Source organism: Wyeomyia smithii, chromosome 3, assembly GCF_029784165.1.
Source record: "Wyeomyia smithii strain HCP4-BCI-WySm-NY-G18 chromosome 3, ASM2978416v1, whole genome shotgun sequence".
In the NCBI taxonomy this organism is placed as follows: Eukaryota; Metazoa; Arthropoda; class Insecta; order Diptera; family Culicidae; genus Wyeomyia; species Wyeomyia smithii.
Window position 1 is genome coordinate 15,944,334 of NC_073696.1, and position 17,706 is coordinate 15,962,039.

The 17,706-nt window shown below is 38.0% G+C and overlaps 1 protein-coding gene across 7 annotated transcripts in view; it reads right to left on the minus strand.

Moving 5' to 3' along the window:
• Window positions 1-355: 355 nt before the first annotated feature.
• Window positions 356-17,706, minus strand: part of LOC129732407 (CUGBP Elav-like family member 2) — a 575,258-nt gene continuing 557,907 nt past the window's right edge. For 6 of the 7 annotated variants that reach the window (XM_055693269.1, XM_055693267.1, XM_055693266.1 and 3 more), the window contains 3 exons: window positions 16,919-16,954; window positions 3,871-4,017; window positions 356-3,794 (listed from right to left, as the gene is read on the minus strand). In XM_055693269.1, the coding sequence (XP_055549244.1) occupies window positions 3,523-3,794; window positions 3,871-4,017; window positions 16,919-16,954 (455 nt within the window). In that variant the 3' untranslated portion in view covers window positions 356-3,522. The remainder of the gene's footprint in view (window positions 3,795-3,870; window positions 4,018-16,918; window positions 16,955-17,706) is intronic. The other variant, XM_055693271.1, reaches the window with a different exon arrangement.

Below are 17,706 nucleotides of genomic sequence, written 5' to 3' on the forward strand. Positions count from 1 at the left end.
TCAGTTTCCAGGATCGATTGTATTCCCACTATTTTTTTTTTTTGTTCTTTTTCAATTTACCTACAGCTAAGTTTTTCTTTCCCCCACTTTTACTTATTATTTTCTCAGTTTAGATTTTTCCGTGATTTTTTTGGTTTCTTTTAACTGGCACATTTAGCGATTGCTGCTGGTACTGGCTTTCCCGCAGCCTATAATGGTTTGTTTTTAGTTTAATGTTCACGAAGAAAAAAAGTTCACCCTGACCACATTCGATTGTTTTTTTTTTCTTTATTTTTTACCACCTACAATCATTACGCCCGGGAGAGACCAGAAAAGATGCGCGCATATAAAACTAACTTCCGCTCGTCTGCTTTAATTTGTTTTATCACCGACTCTGATGTGGGATTTCACTAGAAATTTACTCATCCTGCTCTCTGCTGGGGCAGGTTCCGAATGTACATTCATTATCGACTGACGACTTATCACTAATTAGAATCATTCTCGAGTTCGACCATTCATTCAATCCACTCGCATATCTGCGCGCACACACACAAGCACAGAGGTTTTATTCATACTCACATTTGTTTTTTTTTTCAACTGTATGTGTGTCTGCGTGTGTGTGGGTGTATACTATGTACTACATTATGTTACTGATCACCAACGGGTTGCGCTTTGAAAGATTGATTCAGGATTGATTTTCTTTACTTCATGTGCTGTCTAGAATTAAGTTTCCTTAAAACTAAAAATATTTGCTCAGCGTCCAATTTTCCGGTATCCGATTCGTTCAGTTTTGCAAGCCTGAAGTGAATGTGACTGTGATCAGCAGGATAAGTACAAGCTAGGGGTGCCAAATTTACTTGCTCAAGTTTTATTGAAATTGGAATTGTTACCTAAGCTGCAGATAAAACGGATCTTTATCATCGACGAACAAATATATCGTTTCCTGCATATATCGCTTCCAAATTTGCTCATTTATTAGGGTTAAAACAATTACGATAGATTTTTTGTTTGCTCAAATTCACTTCAATCAACGACATACTTTCCAACCGAGGAGCATGCGATGAGAAAAAAGTTTTCTTCGTAAGCTGGGATTAAAGAACGCTAAGAGTATATTTCTCCTTCGTTTCAGTAGTAGAACGTAAAATTTCCACCAGAAGCAGAACAAAAGAAAACGTCGGTTCAATAAATCCTTTGCCTTATCTCGGTTGGTGAATTCTTTCTTCGCCTTCCAACGCGGGCGTTCGCTACTGGTGCCTTAACGGGGTTTACACGTTATGGTTGGCAATTTCCTCCGAACAGTTTGATAAAATTAGCAGTGAATAATTTATCAATGGGTAAAGTGTTGTTCCCAGTGTCGTTTTTCTTTTTCCGCTATCACTGGTTGTGGTGGCCAAAGAACAGTGTACTCGCTGTATATGGAGTATGCTTTAGCTGGAATAAATAATTCATTGTAATTTGTACCACTGTTTTGGGTCGCTTAACAGTAAAACATAGGCATGTTTTAAAAAGGACACTTCAATTAGCGGTTTGTGTAATTTAGATGGTCATCAATAAATTTCACTACTAAATAATGCCTGATTAGCTATCGTGCAATTGCTTTCATTCGGGAGCTCACGGCGATAACATACAATGCGCCTCCATTTATGTTGATGTGATGGAGACGCGCTATGAAAAGTCGTCAACATTGGAAACCACTATTGAAATGGAAACCACTGATTGTGGATGCTAAACAAAGCGCTTCATGAAACGCAGAGACGAACAAAACGTTTTGTTACTTCCACTAATTAAGCCATATTTGGTGATTATAATAATTATTACTTCTACACACCACCCGCCCCTTCGGGTGACGAACAAGGGGGATGACAGCTTGAGTAAAATGCACTTCTGAAACTAGTGAGCACATCCTACTGATCACAGGATCACCCCCACCATTGTTGCGGCCCGCTTTACGCCGCCAGGCCTTGCTGAAACCTGAGAATCGAAAACGTGAGCAGCATGGATGGATCTCCATTTTCCACATTTGACACATCGCTGACCGCACATCAAAGTGGCACAGCGAGCACCGGCCCGTGCACTAAATTGATGGTAATTTGAAATTTTAATAGAATTAATAATGACGTGTTGATGCCAGAAATGAATAATGAATGAGTGACATTTAATCTGATTATACATAAATAGTAACATGTATACATAACTTCCTATTAACAAAGTTTATTTCCGCTTTTCTCGGTGCGTGTGGCTCGTGTCGTGTGCTGGTGTATATTTTACGCGCCTAACAAAGATCACGTTATGAAACTGATTGACACTAGCGGACGTATATTTCCTCTCTCTCTATCATCAACTGTTTTTTTTTTTATTCCGATTTGTTGGTTTGTTTGCATACCATTCACTAAACCCATACAGACTTATGCGTGTAACTACAAATTAACTAATTGTTTGATAATCAGTGAGTCGGTATGAAAATAAATTATTATCGTGTTTACTCTTACAGATGTAAAACTGGTAATTAGAAAAAGAAAAAACAAAGTAAAAAATTCAAATTCAAATAATTGGCGATATTGTTTTGTTTGTTTGTTGATTGAAATCATAGAAGAAAAAATATAAAGCTCACTTCAATTCAAGCTCTATGGTAAACGTATTATAGTGGTAATAATAAACAAAAAGGGCGTAGGGTTATAAAACAAATCCTAGTTTCACTTGGGCGTTGGTATAAAAACAACAGCAATAAACAAAATGAAAACTGACTACTAGCCTTTGGTTTTCCCGGGGATCAACGGCTGTCAGCTGCTCCCCAGGTCATTTGCGGTTCAAACTAACTAACCTTGGTGTGGGACACTAAAATTAGATAAAACTTCCAGGGAGAAGCTGACTGTCCCAGCCGACAGGCTCTAAACATACTACTTTTCCTCTACGATGAAAAGAATAATAAAACTAATAATAATAATAGCAATAATCGTAATAAAGTAATAGCAATATAAAAAAAAAGTAAGATTATGTTAAACAAAACTACTCAACAAATTCCGAATAATGATAATGATAAACATTAGTCTAACAGCGTTTGATGCGCAACTATCTCTTTGCTTTGTTAGTTCTGTTTTGATTGTGCTAGTTTGTGTGTACCGTTTTTTGTATCATAAGTTTTTTTTTGTTTTGTTTTGGAATTCTTGTCTTCGCAACGAACCTATCATCGAACAAGTAACGAAAAAAATTGTTATATAATCAAAGGTAGAATAAAAACCGAAAAACGACGCTCTCCAACGATCCGGAAACAGGAAACAGAGGTTTTACCACAGTTGATCTACTTTCATATGCACGCTTGCGAGTCTTTGTGTCCGCTCGGCAACACCGTTGCGAGCAACAGTTAGTTAGAGGTTCTTGTTGTTGTGGTTGTGTGTCTTAAGTAAGCAAAGAAGAAAAAAACATTTTGGACTCATTGCTCTCTAGTAGTAGAAACGACAAGCGACGACGAACAGAACGACGATAAACGAGTAGCTGCTCCTTTTCCCGATTCTTCCCGCCCGGGCACACCACCTGGTGGGTGCCCTAGTACGGCTTGGAGGCATCTTTGGAGCGTTTCAACTGCACTTTCAGTCGCTTGGTGCCGATCTGGAAACCGTGCATTGCCTGGATGGCGGCCTGCGCCGACGCAATGTTATCGAACGACACAAAGCCGAAGCACTTGGACAGGTTGGTTTGCTTGTCGATGAAAACCTTGGCGGAGACAACATTGCCGAACGGTAGGAACGTCGAGGCCAGATCGGTATCGGTGAACTCCTGCGGCAGGTGGTAGATAAACAGATTGCAACCCTCGGGACCTGCAAGTTAAGAGATAAAAGAGAATTTAGGACTCTCGTTGCGGTGCGCATTAAGCGGTTAATGGCCAACACTCACCTTCAATCTGCTTGCCAGCGGCCGCTGCCACTGCTTGCGCCAACGAAGGATTTGCTAAAGGCGTTGTGGTGAATGCTGCTGCCGCTGCCGAGCCAAACTGTGGCAGTGCAGCGTACTGCGTCAGTGCGCTATCAGTTCCTGCAGTCCCTGTCATCGAAAACAAGCAGAAAAAAAAACCATTAGTTTAGCTGTCAACTAGTTTGCGATGATCAATGATAAAATACAACAACAACCGAGCAATATACCATGCAAAGCTGACAATTATTTAGTAAAAGTCGCTACAGAAGAAGAAAATGGAAACGCATGCAAATCGAAATTGGCGACAAAATGAAAAGTATCATATCTGCACACTTTCACACTTTCTGTCGTTTGGTTCGGTTTGGCCGACGCGGGTGGGTGTGAAAATATGCCAAATCCGAGTCTCAGGCCGGAATCTGGTGACAAGGTATCCTCACTCAAAGAGCAGTAGAACGGAGGCGGGAGGATAAATTTAATCGTGCGAAGCATGTGTTTGGGTCGCAAAACCGCAGATGCGACGAACACTCGACCGGAAGGCCGACCCGATTGGGGCCAAATGCCGTATCCACGCGTGTGTGTATAGGATATTTTTTTTTGTCCGATTGGTATTTTTTTGATAAAGCAAAAAAAATATACAAGCGCTTTCATTCTGGGTGACAATTTTTTACTTATTCCGAAGCGCGTTGTGACGCGGGATGGGAAGGAGGAGGACCCTGATTGGCATCGGTTTTCGCAGGTTTTTGTGGTCACCGAGCCGAGCCCGTTCATCATCGGCGATGATGCTGGGTGTATCCTTGCATCCGAAACTGTCCCTGTGCTGTTATTTTTATAACGAGCAAACCCACCATAAGAGAGCAGTTGCAGGGAAGAAACAAACAAGCGGGCGCCGCGTGATGGGAATGAATTTAATTGGGTTTCATATTTATTATTTTATTACATTTATTTGATTATTTATTTACATGGAAATATGCTCGGGAATTATTTTGATCAACTTGGAGTGCGATGATTTTATTGGGGCTGCGGTAGCCCATGGTTCGTGCCCTTTTCGCCATCGAATGACAAACTTTCCAATGAGCTGTCGACAGTTTAAAGTGGTAAATGCCATCGAACTTCTGCTGACAACGCCTAAATAAAGGCTTCTGGCTCTGTCATATTAATATACTCTCACAGTCCGGTAAAGTTTATGGACACGCTCCGGTGTTATCAATTATTCCTGCCACCAGTTGTGTAATTGTGTGTCATTAGGGCCAGGTAATTTTCCTCCGAAACTGTGACCAATAAACGACGAAATGGAGCCGGTTCCGACTGTCCGAGAGAATCTGCCGACACTTGGCACAGACCCCGGCTGCCAGTCGCAGGACATTAGTGCTCACTCTTACTGCCGGATCGCAACGAACAGAGTGCACCAAACGGAGGCCGGCCGGCCGCGTGCCCATTAATACGGTCTGCGGGATCGCGGGTATAAAAATTTAATTACCATGCGGTTGTGACCAGCTCGGTTGACGGCAGGTTTCCCACGGAAAGGGTACTACCGGTATATATGCTTCTATATTGCCGTTGTCGGTGTCACTTTTAACTTCCAGTAAAAGTACTACGTAGCAGTGACGTTCTACCGTTGGTAGAAGATAACGCAGGTACCGTCGTACGCCGCCGGCGACAACAGTGACCGGAGGCCTGAAAATTTTATTATTCCGGAAGAAGACATCTTTTTGTGCAGAGTAGAAACGAGAGTCTTAATGAGGTCATGAAAAATCATAATACTTTTCGTATTATAATACATTGCATGCATTTTAATTAGTTAAGTCTACAGCAAAACAAATAAATAAACTATGGGATTGAGCAAATTTAACATTAAATGAAGCCATGCGGAAATAGTTACATGTTAGACTTATGTGCGATTAGAGCTGAGTACGCTCCGGAAACTGACGGTTAAGAAAATTGCTTTTTTGAACGCATGAGCAGTATTGTTATAACATTTGTAATTGTTTTTAGGTGATACTTTGTGGTTGACAGTTCAATAAATATGCACATTCCATGTTTATGAACAGAGAATATGGCAGTAAACTTAATTTCATTTTGAAAGAGTTTAATCGGCAAGAAAAACAACGCTATAAAGAGAAAAGTTCAAGTCAAATTAAAACCGAAAATTGATCTGCGGTAAAAAGTGTATAGGCTAAATTAGGTGGGCTATTTTTTTGGAGTCCTGGGATACTGTTAAAATTTTAATAGGTAAGGTTTGTGAATGGAAATGAAATTTTGAATCGCTAATTTTTATACAAAAAAATTGATTTTTGGAAATCAGTAACTCCTAAGGAGAATACTGTAGAATCAAAGATAGTGTATGAACTTGTTACGAAATATAATCAGTAATTTATTATGCAATAATCTGTGAATCAGTTCACAATTGGGAAAGAAAAGTCAGAAAAACAATACATCCAGGAAATCTGTAGTTAACTGCTTACAAGAGGTCGCCGCATTCTACGAGAGTTCGGCGGTTGTGATTAAACCTTTTAAACCTGTAGTCTTGACATAGTATATCACGATTTACGTACTTAATTTATAACTTCAAGCAAGTTATAGAACATACAATTGTTGTTCTGATCAGTATCTTATTTATATTTGCTGAGAGGATGGTTTTAAAAAAAATCTAAGCTGCGTTGAATCGCGCTTGAATTGAATCATATGAAAAATATATATTTAGTAGTAATCCGGTAACTTTTTATTCCGAACCTCGAGAAACGATACATTTCAACAGGGTGAAAAAAAACCGAAGAAAGTACTGCTTCACTATAGAATACAACTTTTTGAGTTTAACTTTTCTGAATTTTCATAGAGATTTAAACAATTTATTTTGTTATACAATTGTTAGTGCTCAAAAGCCGGATTATTTGGACAAAAATTTCCGCTTGCAATAGAAACGATATAAATACAGGTTGGACTTGATTATATAAGATTCGATTTTATATAATTTTAGACTTGATTATTTTTAGTGATTTAACATTTGACTCATCTAAAGCTGAAATGTCGTAAGGGAACGTCCCGTAATATGAGTAACGTTTTAGAAGAAGGGAAGAGATCTGACGAAACGCGTCAACCTATGCGAAAAATTTTGAAAAAATGAAAATAAATAAAAAAAAATATAAAAAAAAAACAGTTGACGTAAAGGGTTAAAACTTAACAGCTTAACATACACTAATAAAAATGTTTCACTTTTCACTGTACCACTGTCTGACTGTATTTCGTGAAACATAACTGTAAGATACTATTGTAAGAAATGTGTTTTCTGAGTTAAGGTGGTTAGTTTAGGAGTTAGTCAATAAAAAAATTTCTCAATTATTAAAAAAAAAACAGCAAATCAGTTACGCAAAATGAAAAGGAATCTGATTTAATTGTTTACATATTTTGATTAAATATAGTGAAAAATAAAGGAGACTAAATATACCACTAGTCAACACAAGTGTGTCTCTAAAGCTCACACTTGAAAAAAAAATGAAAGAATATAGCTTTTTATCGATTCCAGTGAATTTTATGCACCTAGCACCTAGGATGGGGAAAAGTAATCAATTTTCCAGAACCAGGTTTTTTTTTTTGGTTCCATTTGGGGCCCCAAACAATCCTAAACCTACCGGAAGCCGACTAGTTTTGTCTCCGCTTGGCGCATTGCTTTTAAAATTTGTATGGAAATTTGTATGTATGGGAAAACCCACTTTTTTGCATTTCCCTTTCTGGGTAGCTCAGCTCAGCATTATAATGCACTACACTACGTAAAAGTATAGTATTTTAGATGCTTAACAACTTTGCTGAAGCTAATAAAGAGCTAGGATGTCCTGAAAAAATGCTATAGCCGTTAAAAGTTGAGTATGTCGAATCAAACGCTCAAAATCATTTTTTTGCCAACACTGCCAGTGTACCGCCGCCAGTAGGATTGCCGTCAGAAGTAACCTTTCGTATCGAATTTATACACTGCGCTAGACTAGGCAAACAAATTTGGGTCAATATTTAGGGCGCAAGTAGGATTTACAACATGTTGCAGAGGTTAATTATGATAGATATCTGATTGACGGCGGTACACTGGTAGTGTTGGCAGGAAACATGATTTTCAGCATTTAGTTCGACATACTCAACTTTAAACAGCTATTGCATTTTTTATGGACATCCTAGCTCCTTAGTGTCTTCGGCAAAGTTGTTAAGAATCAGAAAATTCTACCTTTTGAAGTTTTAAAACGTATGGTTCAAGCCTTTCAGAGCTCTCTAGAGAGCAAAATGCAAAAAAGTGGGTTTTCCCATACAAATTTTCATACAAATTTGAAATGCAATGCGCCAAGCGGAGACAAAACCAATCGGCCTCCGGTATGTTTAGTATGGTTTGGGCCCTAAAATGGAACCAAAAAAACTTGGTTCTGGCTTTGTGCTATCAAGTTTCATTTTTCACATATAACGATTCCTCACCCTACTAGCCATCAACATTTTTTCAGAGACATAAATGAATTTTCTCGTAAACATATCGTGGAAGCGACGAACCAGATGAGCAGATGCTAGAAGCTGCAATCTTTCTAGGGCAACTGTTTTGAGCTTATGGGTAGTTTTTTGATGATGTTGGAAAACTGTACTATTAGGAAATTATTGGTTCAATGTAATAAAAAAAATCCAAACTTTACTGTTTTTTCTGGTTCAAAAAGGCAGATAACCCCGTGATTTGAAATTTTGATTTGAAAGTATAGAGAATTTGAAAAGAGCAAGAAAGAGAACATATTATTTTTGCTTTTTATGTTTGTTCTTAAATTTATGGTAAACGTCAGGCTCTCACACTGGGGCAAAGCGACGCACTTGCTCTGAGAAGCTCGCAAAAAATAGCGCTGTGGAATCTGAAATATTTCCTCCGTGGAGGGATAATGAAGTGGTGCGAGCTTTCTCATACGAAATGATACGAAACTGCACAACAGAGTTCACTGCAGTGATTTTACAGTGTATCTTTTTTTTTATACGGGTTGCTCCATTACACAAAAATGGTTAAAGATATCGACCTCATTTCAATCCCGTTTTCCATTTTGGGCCAAAAGTAATTGTACGTCTGTTTAAGAATAAAACATTTTAGGACGGTTTTCTTTATCATACTTTCAACTCAAAAAAGTCGTTTTTTACGCGGGGTTTACGGGGTTTACGGGTTTACGTTAGTGTATTTCAAATGAGGGGAGCATCTAGGTTGGAAAGTAGATTGCGTTGTTGATTGCGTTGCATCTCGAAATTGAAAATAAAAAAAAAACCAACCGCCCGTCACACATGTTTGCTCTTCAAAAGATTATCGATGTGAGCAGCAAGTGTGTAATTTTCTTGCGAGTGGTAGAAGCACAACACAAGGAAGAAAAAAGAAGAGTGGTGCAAACAATTACTGCACGCAAGGCTCACGCTGGACAAGAATTGAGCGATGAAAATTCACTCTGCTCTTTCCACATATTGAGGAGAATAACAAGCCTGGTGAATGTTTTAATGATCAGTTATTAACTATTTAGTCTAGTCTTAATCCAACCTTAAGGCTCTGAACTTTATTTGGGATGATTCTTGTATGGCCTTTCTTAGTCTTCAAAGGTTTTTCTTTCACTCTTCACGTTTCTTACTAAAAAACTTCATGGAAACGACGAACCCGGCGAGCAATTACTTTGCAACCTTTTGGCACGCTGCCGAGCTTACTAGAGGAACCAAAATTCACAGGAATGGTTAAAAAGTTATAATCCTTCAAATTTTGCCAGCGCTATTATTATTGCTATTATTGCTATTATTTTCTGGTCCTCTCTGTTTTTTTTTGCTATTCCAATCTCAATTTGGTAAACCTTTCTTTTCAAGTTTTCTCACCCTACATAGGGGTTTTCGCTATTCGGAGCGCAGCTTGAGATAATTTTTTTTTTCGACCTTTACTGACTCACAGAAATGTTTTTTTACCATTCTGAGTCTAGTTTGGTACTATATTCTTTTTCGTTTTTACTTGCCTTTCAACAAGCTCAATTTACAATCAATTTCTCTGTCACTTTTCCAAGTTATTGTTATTGTTATTATTTGTTATTGTTATTTTTTTTTCTTCACAAATTGTTATTGTTATTATTCTCTGCTTAGTGTTGAATTTTTTCTACGATTTTTTTCTAATCTCAAGAATTGTTTAACGGCATTCTAAATACAATTTTGGATAATTTTTTGTTTTTTTTTTTTGTTATTTTGATATCAATTTGTCATACCTTACTGTTTTACGGTTTTCTGATCTTAAGAAGCGGTTTTCGCCGTTCTGGGCCCAATATGGATTTTTTTTTTGACTTTTACAAGTGGTTTTTGCTATTTTCACTTCAAGTAGTGATCAAGTTCCATCTTCTTTTGCTTCCGAAACTTTCGTTCATTCATCTGAATTCTAATAAGTTTGAGCCTTTTTTAACCTTTTCTGGCCTTAAGAATCGTTTTTTGCCATCATGAGGTTAATTCAAAATCGTTTACATCGTTAACGCAGCGCTTTCAAGCTACTTTGAGCGCAGTTCTAATTTTTTTTCGTCTTACCTTTTGGCCTAAATGGACTTCTTCACTTAGACCAGAATAGTTGATTTATTGTGAGATTTCCCCGGGTTCTGCAGTATCCTGCACTTTTTGTTATTATCATTACCGCTATTGAGAGGTGGCACGCTTATTTTTAATCCGTACTTGTGAGTTATATGATTTTACCCTTCCTTTTACACGCTTATTGCTCTACTATACCGAGCCTTGTTCCTCCTGCCAGATATCGTCTATTATAATTTCCTGGAGAAGTTTCGTTGGGAGTCCTTCTAGCCGGTTTTTTTTTATAAGAGCACCTTTTTTTTGCTAAGAGGAAGTCCTTTATGACATTGAATGGCCTAGTTTTAATTATTTTTTAAGAATTTACTGCTTTTTAAAAATGTCTTGCATTCTAATGAATTGCGTTTATTTCTATTTGCCTATCACCGACGTTTCGTTCTTTTATAACACCATCATGAGGACTCGAAACGGTATTCAACAAGTTGAAATATTTTTGCAAACGTAAAACAGTCGAGTCGCAGGAGGTTTGACGGCGTACATCCATAGCGTAAATACTAATTAGTTAGTCTCTTGGGGGGTTTCGCACAGGCTGTATTTACATTGATAAAAGCATTTGGACTCGTCTACACAGTATACAGTCATACCTCGATATAAGGCAACCTCGATATAACGTAACTTTTACCTCGATATAACGTAACTTTATTAGATGATGTGAAATTGAAAATAAATGCTAAAGCAATTGTTTTTGAGGTTTAAATTGCTCCAAAAAAAGTTTCTAGTATCTTTTGAAATCAATGTAACCAACACGAAAATTGTCCTAAATGGGAACAAAAATTTAAAAAGATTTAAAAATACTGATAGCTGATGGGAAATAGGTTTTCACGCATCTTTGAGTAACCATCTTTGTTTTTAATTTTTTTTTACTTAAAAAAGGTTTAAAAATGCTGATAGATTATGGGAAATAGGGTTTCGCGCATCTTTGAGTAACCATTAACAGACTTGCATGAATTAAAAAAAATATTTTTTGCTTCGATATAACGTAACTCTATATAACGTAACGAAAATAAAAATAAAGTTGCCTCTTATCGAGGTATGACTGTATTCTCTTATTTTATGTATTTGTGTTTGGATAGAGATAGGAAGTTCGAGTGGGAAAATATTGTGTGATGGAGGTGAAGTGTATCGTTTGACAGGTTTTCCACCAAAATACAACCAGCGCAACCCCCCAAAAAACGAACTAATTTGTATCTGCGTTATTAATGTACGGTATCGAAACCCATTACGATCCGACTGTTTTACGATTGCCAGAATATTCTACCTTGTTGATTACCGTTTAGAGGCCTGATGATGGTCCCATAAAAATACCGAAACGTCGCTGAGCAAATGGAAATCATCGAAATTCATTAGACTGCAAGCCGAATACCAATCTCTTGTACTAATGCATGAAAACTTAGGTTTAGAAATATCGTTTCTTTGCTTGTTCAACCATCTTCCTAACTACTGGTTTTCAGAAACGTTTTTTTTGCCAGCTTGAGTTTAATTTTGAATTACTTTTTTCGCTTTAACATCCTTTCAAAACAATTTTCGCAGTTCTGAGCTCAATTTGGGATAGTTTTCTTTTTTGGCTCCCGAAACGGTTCTTTCTCGAAAAAAATAACATCAAAATACCTTAAAAGTTGCTGTTATTGTACATACTTTTACCATAATTTAACTATGTTTTTTATTGTAAATACATCATTTTTACATTAAATATTATTGTCCAGAACAATAAAAAACATTGTTTTTGCCTTTTTTATCATGAAAAAGGGGGGTTATGTATCTTAACAGCATTTTTACGGGCACTTTTCCCATACATTTAGAGGTCACTGACAATGTTTTTCATGGTAAAGTTATTGTCGGTGGTAGATTCAACAACAAAAAACATAGTGAAAACATGGTAATAACAAGAAACGTTCGCAAGCTTACAGTAAAAATACCATGTTTTTATCGTTACAATGAAAAATATAGTCCATTTACAGTTCTCACCACAAAATACATCGTAAATTTTTTTCCGGGTTGTTCTCAGTCTTAATAGGGACCGTTGTTCCATTTCTAACTAATCAGTCGTCGCATGTTCGAATCTCGACTAAGTAGAGTTTCTTAGTGTCAGTAGGATTGTAAAGTCAGCCTCGTGATTCTTCTGAATACTAATAGTTGGCTGCGAAGCCGCTGTCCAGTAAACATAAAAGTCAAGTTACAAAAGTTAAATGCTAGCACCTAGGTTTTACCCTGTATTGGGTAGCTCAGGATATTTACAGATTCTCTCGGCGTTTGGCCTTTCATATCTCACTTACTTTAAATACTTTGTTTTTTTTTTTTTTTTTTTTTGAAAGAGAGAGAGATGAAGCAAGAATAGAAGAAAAAATGGAAAGAAGATGAGAGAGAAAGAGAAACAAGTATGATGAGAGAAGAGAAAAGAGTCAATAAATTATGTTCTCCTATTATTTTTGTTGGGGTAGTTGGGAGAATTATCACTGGTTGACGCAGGCTCACTCCAAAAGCTCAAACCGGAAAATATTAAAGATTATAGCTATTCAACCATTCCTGCGAATTTTGGTGTCCTTAGGCATTACCGTTTTAGCAGAGATTTAAATGAGTTTCCTAGTGAACATAACGTTAAAGCGACAAACCCGATGAGCAGTTTCTAAACGGCACTCTCACGTAAGTTGACGCGTTTTGGTAATGGCTAGGGGCACCAAAATTCATAGAAATTTTATTTTTTTTTTCCGGTTTTAGCTTTTGGAATGCACTTTGTTTTTCATTTTATCGACCATGTAGATCGATTCATGTAGTGTCACTGTGGAAAAATCCTTATTTTGGTGTCGATCGGATAACCCCCGCTTTGTGGGACTGATGAGTGACTTTTTACCGCGAGTGTCGCCATATAAATTAATGTTGTATTTTACAATTAAATTTGTATTTTTCGGCAAATCCAACCAATCAGCCCGAGGTAATATAGGTCAAGATATATCTCGAGATATAACATTTGAAAGCAAATATTTTGAATTCCTTAAATTTAATCAAACATATCACAATTATCTGTTATGTCTGTGAACTTTCTAGCCCAAAGAACAACTCAATAAATGATTTTTAAAAAATTCTGGTTCTAAAGGAATTGAAAAAGGAATCTTCTGCTGCAGCAGTGTCGAATAATTCCAACAAATTTGTATTTTTAACTAAAAGTTGTGAGTAAAAGCAAAGCCTTGGTGCTACATTCCGATTCGGAACTTGACCTTCTGTTTATTTATACACAGATTTCGCAATAGGTCGCAAAGCCTATCTAAAGGAACCCAGAATGGCCACTCAAAACCCGAAATTTGCCGGTTCGTTCAAATACCTTTCCTGGTTAATTGTACTTTTGAATTCTGTAGTTTTCCATGCAGTTAAGGAACAAAAAAGCGATTTACATCTCAATATGCTCTAAGTCACTTCTTGACGTGTTCAGCCTTATTGAAATAAAGAGATATAGTCGCAAAAAATCGAAAAATGCGACGGATGTCACCTTTCCGAGAGGAGATGTCTACAAGTATCTTATAAACAACGCATATAATACTCATTACCGAGAAATTCTAGGCCAAATTAAGGAATCGTTCGTAAAAGAGTATTTTCATAACACTCCTCATCAATAACAATTTTGTGTCCTCCTCCGGCAACCTGTACTGTATCGTACACCAAGCGCTACGCTACAAGTCTGTCTTTTTCCAAATTCAGAACTACGCACTTCTTGTTCACGGAGAAACCTCGCTCCAGCGTGGCATTGCCATGCGAATGAATGAGCATCTTCTTAATAAACACAGTAAAGTTAGGAAGTTTCTTGCCTGAAGCAGCTATCAGATCTCTACAAAAAGTATCAAGGTAGGAAGTCAGCAATGTCTTCGTCGAATGCATACTCAATACTTCTGAGTATTCTTGGCGACATCTATCAGCTACAGTTCCCGCGAGATTATCGTTGTGAACCATTTTCTCTAGGCAAAATTCGAGCCATTTGAATGCTACTTCCAGGGAGCTTACCTTGGTCAAGTTAGCTTCCAAGAAAAAGATGAATAAAAACAAAAAATTGTTTTATGCACTGTAAGATATGTCAGCCATCTTTTCCGGGTCATAGGACTAGCCTTTTTTTGGTGAAGTATTCCAGGAAACTTACTTAAGAAATTTTGGTCTTGTGATAGCCATGAGATGGCTGACAAAAAACGGGTTTGTATGGCACAATCCCACCCCGGCTTGTAATGTTCAGTGGAATTCCCGGTTTTTCCCGGTTCCAAACGATTCCAGTTTTTTCCCGGTTCCCCCGGTTTTCCCGGTTGGGTGGCCACCCTGGGAACCGACGCGACCTTAGTATATTTGACAAGTGCCTCAAATCTCTTTGAATATTTTTGAATTCTTCAATAGTTTAAATATTTTTACACTTACAGCATTGAACGGCTGGAAAGTAAGCAAAAGATCGTTTTCATTTTTCTGGAAAATATTGAATCAAAATATATCATAACCAATATTCCTCAGCTATCCTTAAGCGTACTGCAAATATTTGCTTCTACATAGACCAGTAAACCACAGGAAATGTTGACATAATGCAGTTTCATTCCCCCAGACAAAATGAAAAAAAAAAATGCAGTCTCTCTCAGTGCAATAAAGTAAAACCCGACACAGAAGCGAATGTATTCCCCAGTAACATCGCAGTGAAAATCATTCCGAATAAACATCCACAGGCAAATAACCTCGACAGTTCTTCGCATTTTTTTCTTCTGGCTTCCACGACAACGCACCCCCTCAATTCATTTTCCTACCCACATTTCAACTCATTGACGCAGGGACGACACACAACCGTTGTGTTGTGCGCCCGCAGTCACCCTCACACCACACATCACAACCAAACCAGAGCCATATTGCCGTATTTTCACAGCAAACAACCCCGGGGTTGGGGGCATCGGGCAATAAAAGTGCGGTGGTAATACGAGCAATATCAGTAACGGAATCGCCACCGACTGGACCGCACACTCGCGCTCAATCTCACGAGAGCGCCAGGAAATGTTATAAATTTATAATTATTAAAAATTTAATTACGATGATAATTATTGCGGATTGAGTGTCATGCGGGCTGGCCTGAGCTGGCTTTAGCATATGGTCTTAATGTTGCAAGTAAGGTGGTGGTGGTTGTAGGTTGAAGCCGGAAGGCGAAGCGGGCAACCGAACACGTGAGTGCATAACATTGTACAATAATTATGAGGTTGGGTGGAAGCGAAAAAAAAACGGTTCTCCCTATCAAGACTGGTCGGAAATTTACGGCAATTGATCATCAATCGATGAGATTGGAATAATTTCGGAATAGACAATGATAGAATTAGTGTTATCTAAATTAAATTTCAGCCACTTCTGGATAAAATGCTAATCAATTTTAAACAGACTAAAAAGAGCACGGTTGGCATCATACAGGGCGACATAATTTGTCGCCTTAATGAAGGCACACTGGAGAATGGGGACGGAATTCATTGTATTTCTGAGGCTGTTGAGCAAATAATTAATAATAGATGAAAGGATGGTATGCTTGTAATTGGATTCGGCCTGGTGTCGTGTTTCGGGTGTATTATTTGGCATTTCAGCTTCATGATGGATTGGCAGTAATTTTCAGTTTTGACATTTTTTTGATAGAGGCATATTTTAAAAATAAAGCTACACTTGCATCATTATCAGAATGGGGTTTTCAGTTTATTCAATTGACGGATTGCGGAAATATAATATATTTATGCGAAGTTCGATGGTTATAAAAAATGGAGGTTTATGAATACTGTTATACTGTTTGCATAGGAAGTCGTTAGGGATTTTGGTTATTGTATATCTGTATCAATAAAAGTAGTAAGATCAACGATACCATGCAAAAGTGTTAAATTCGGCGTAGATCATGCAAAAACAAATTAACAAAAAGCTTCAGGATCATTCAGACAATTCGGACCGGAGAAAAGCAAAAATCGCTGCAAAGTAAAAAAACCAGGCTAGACAACAAATAAAACAGCAACCAAACCGACACGCTTAGAAGTGTAAATAACGGGGATTAAACACAATCATGTAAATTGAGAGCTCAACAACAGTACAATCGTACAAGATTAACAAACAAGCCAACCGAACTGCCGAGACCGGGACAGAGCCGAGGCAGAACCGAGAACAGGCTGACAGTACCATTATAATTGCTTTCTTTTTACCTTCTTCCAACACAGGTCCTGCTTGTGTGGAGGCGGTGGTAATAGCGAGCTTCCAAAGCCCTCAAACGACAGTCAAAACAGAATTAAAATGGCACTTAGCCTGTTTAGAGTTGTACTGTGTTGTTTAACATTTATTTTTTCTCAGTCGTGTTCTGCCCCGGCAGTAGAGACAACAAAACACAATCAACGGCGCAGTTAAAAACAGGAGAACGGTAGAAAAAAAAATACAGGCAAACGCGATCAGAGGCGATTTAGACGGGGCTCACCTGAGGCGGATGTTGCTGCAGTTTTCCCTAAGAGACCTGTACAGTTGATGGTGTTGAGTTTGCGTATGCCGATTTTCAACGCCATTGATATTCGAGGAGGAGTGGATGTTTGGGCGATCGTTGTTGTTGTTAGTGTGTTTTCATTAGACACGGTTGTTTACATCGCGAAACGGTTTCGGGTTTGGAGAAAATATACGAGAAAAATGTTAGAGACACAAGTTTGCTGTTAATACTACAATTGTTTTCAATGTTTCAAGTATCATGAACAAATGAGGAAAGTTGTTTCGGAATTATTTTGTTCTCTCTAATACTCCTTGCGACGAAAGAGTCGAAATGCACCAGTTTTCTTTGTGTCACCCGACTTCAGCAAAAGAGGAAATGATCCATGCTATCAAGAAACCTCCACCTGTCAGGTTCGAAACCATTTCGAAATGTTTTCCTAAGCCGTCTCAGAAAGTATAATACTACTTGATAAAGTGATAAAGTACCATGCGTTTCCCCCATCTTTAGTCGGGTGGAGGAGTGGCCTCCTCTCTATCGAAGTTAACCAAGTAGACAGAAACGGAACAGGAAACAAACGAAGCTCTTTCTTCCCGGATTGTTTGCTGAGCAGCCGATTCACTGTTTGGTTTGCTTCGTTAAGGCTGAGAATACGAATTCAATTTAATAAAAATATTAACCTGCGGAAGCGATAAGAGCAGCCTCGCCCTGATACACAAACACGAACAATGGCTTTTCGGTTTCGGCAGCGATGAACAACAAGACAGACGCAGAAAGAGAAAACTTTA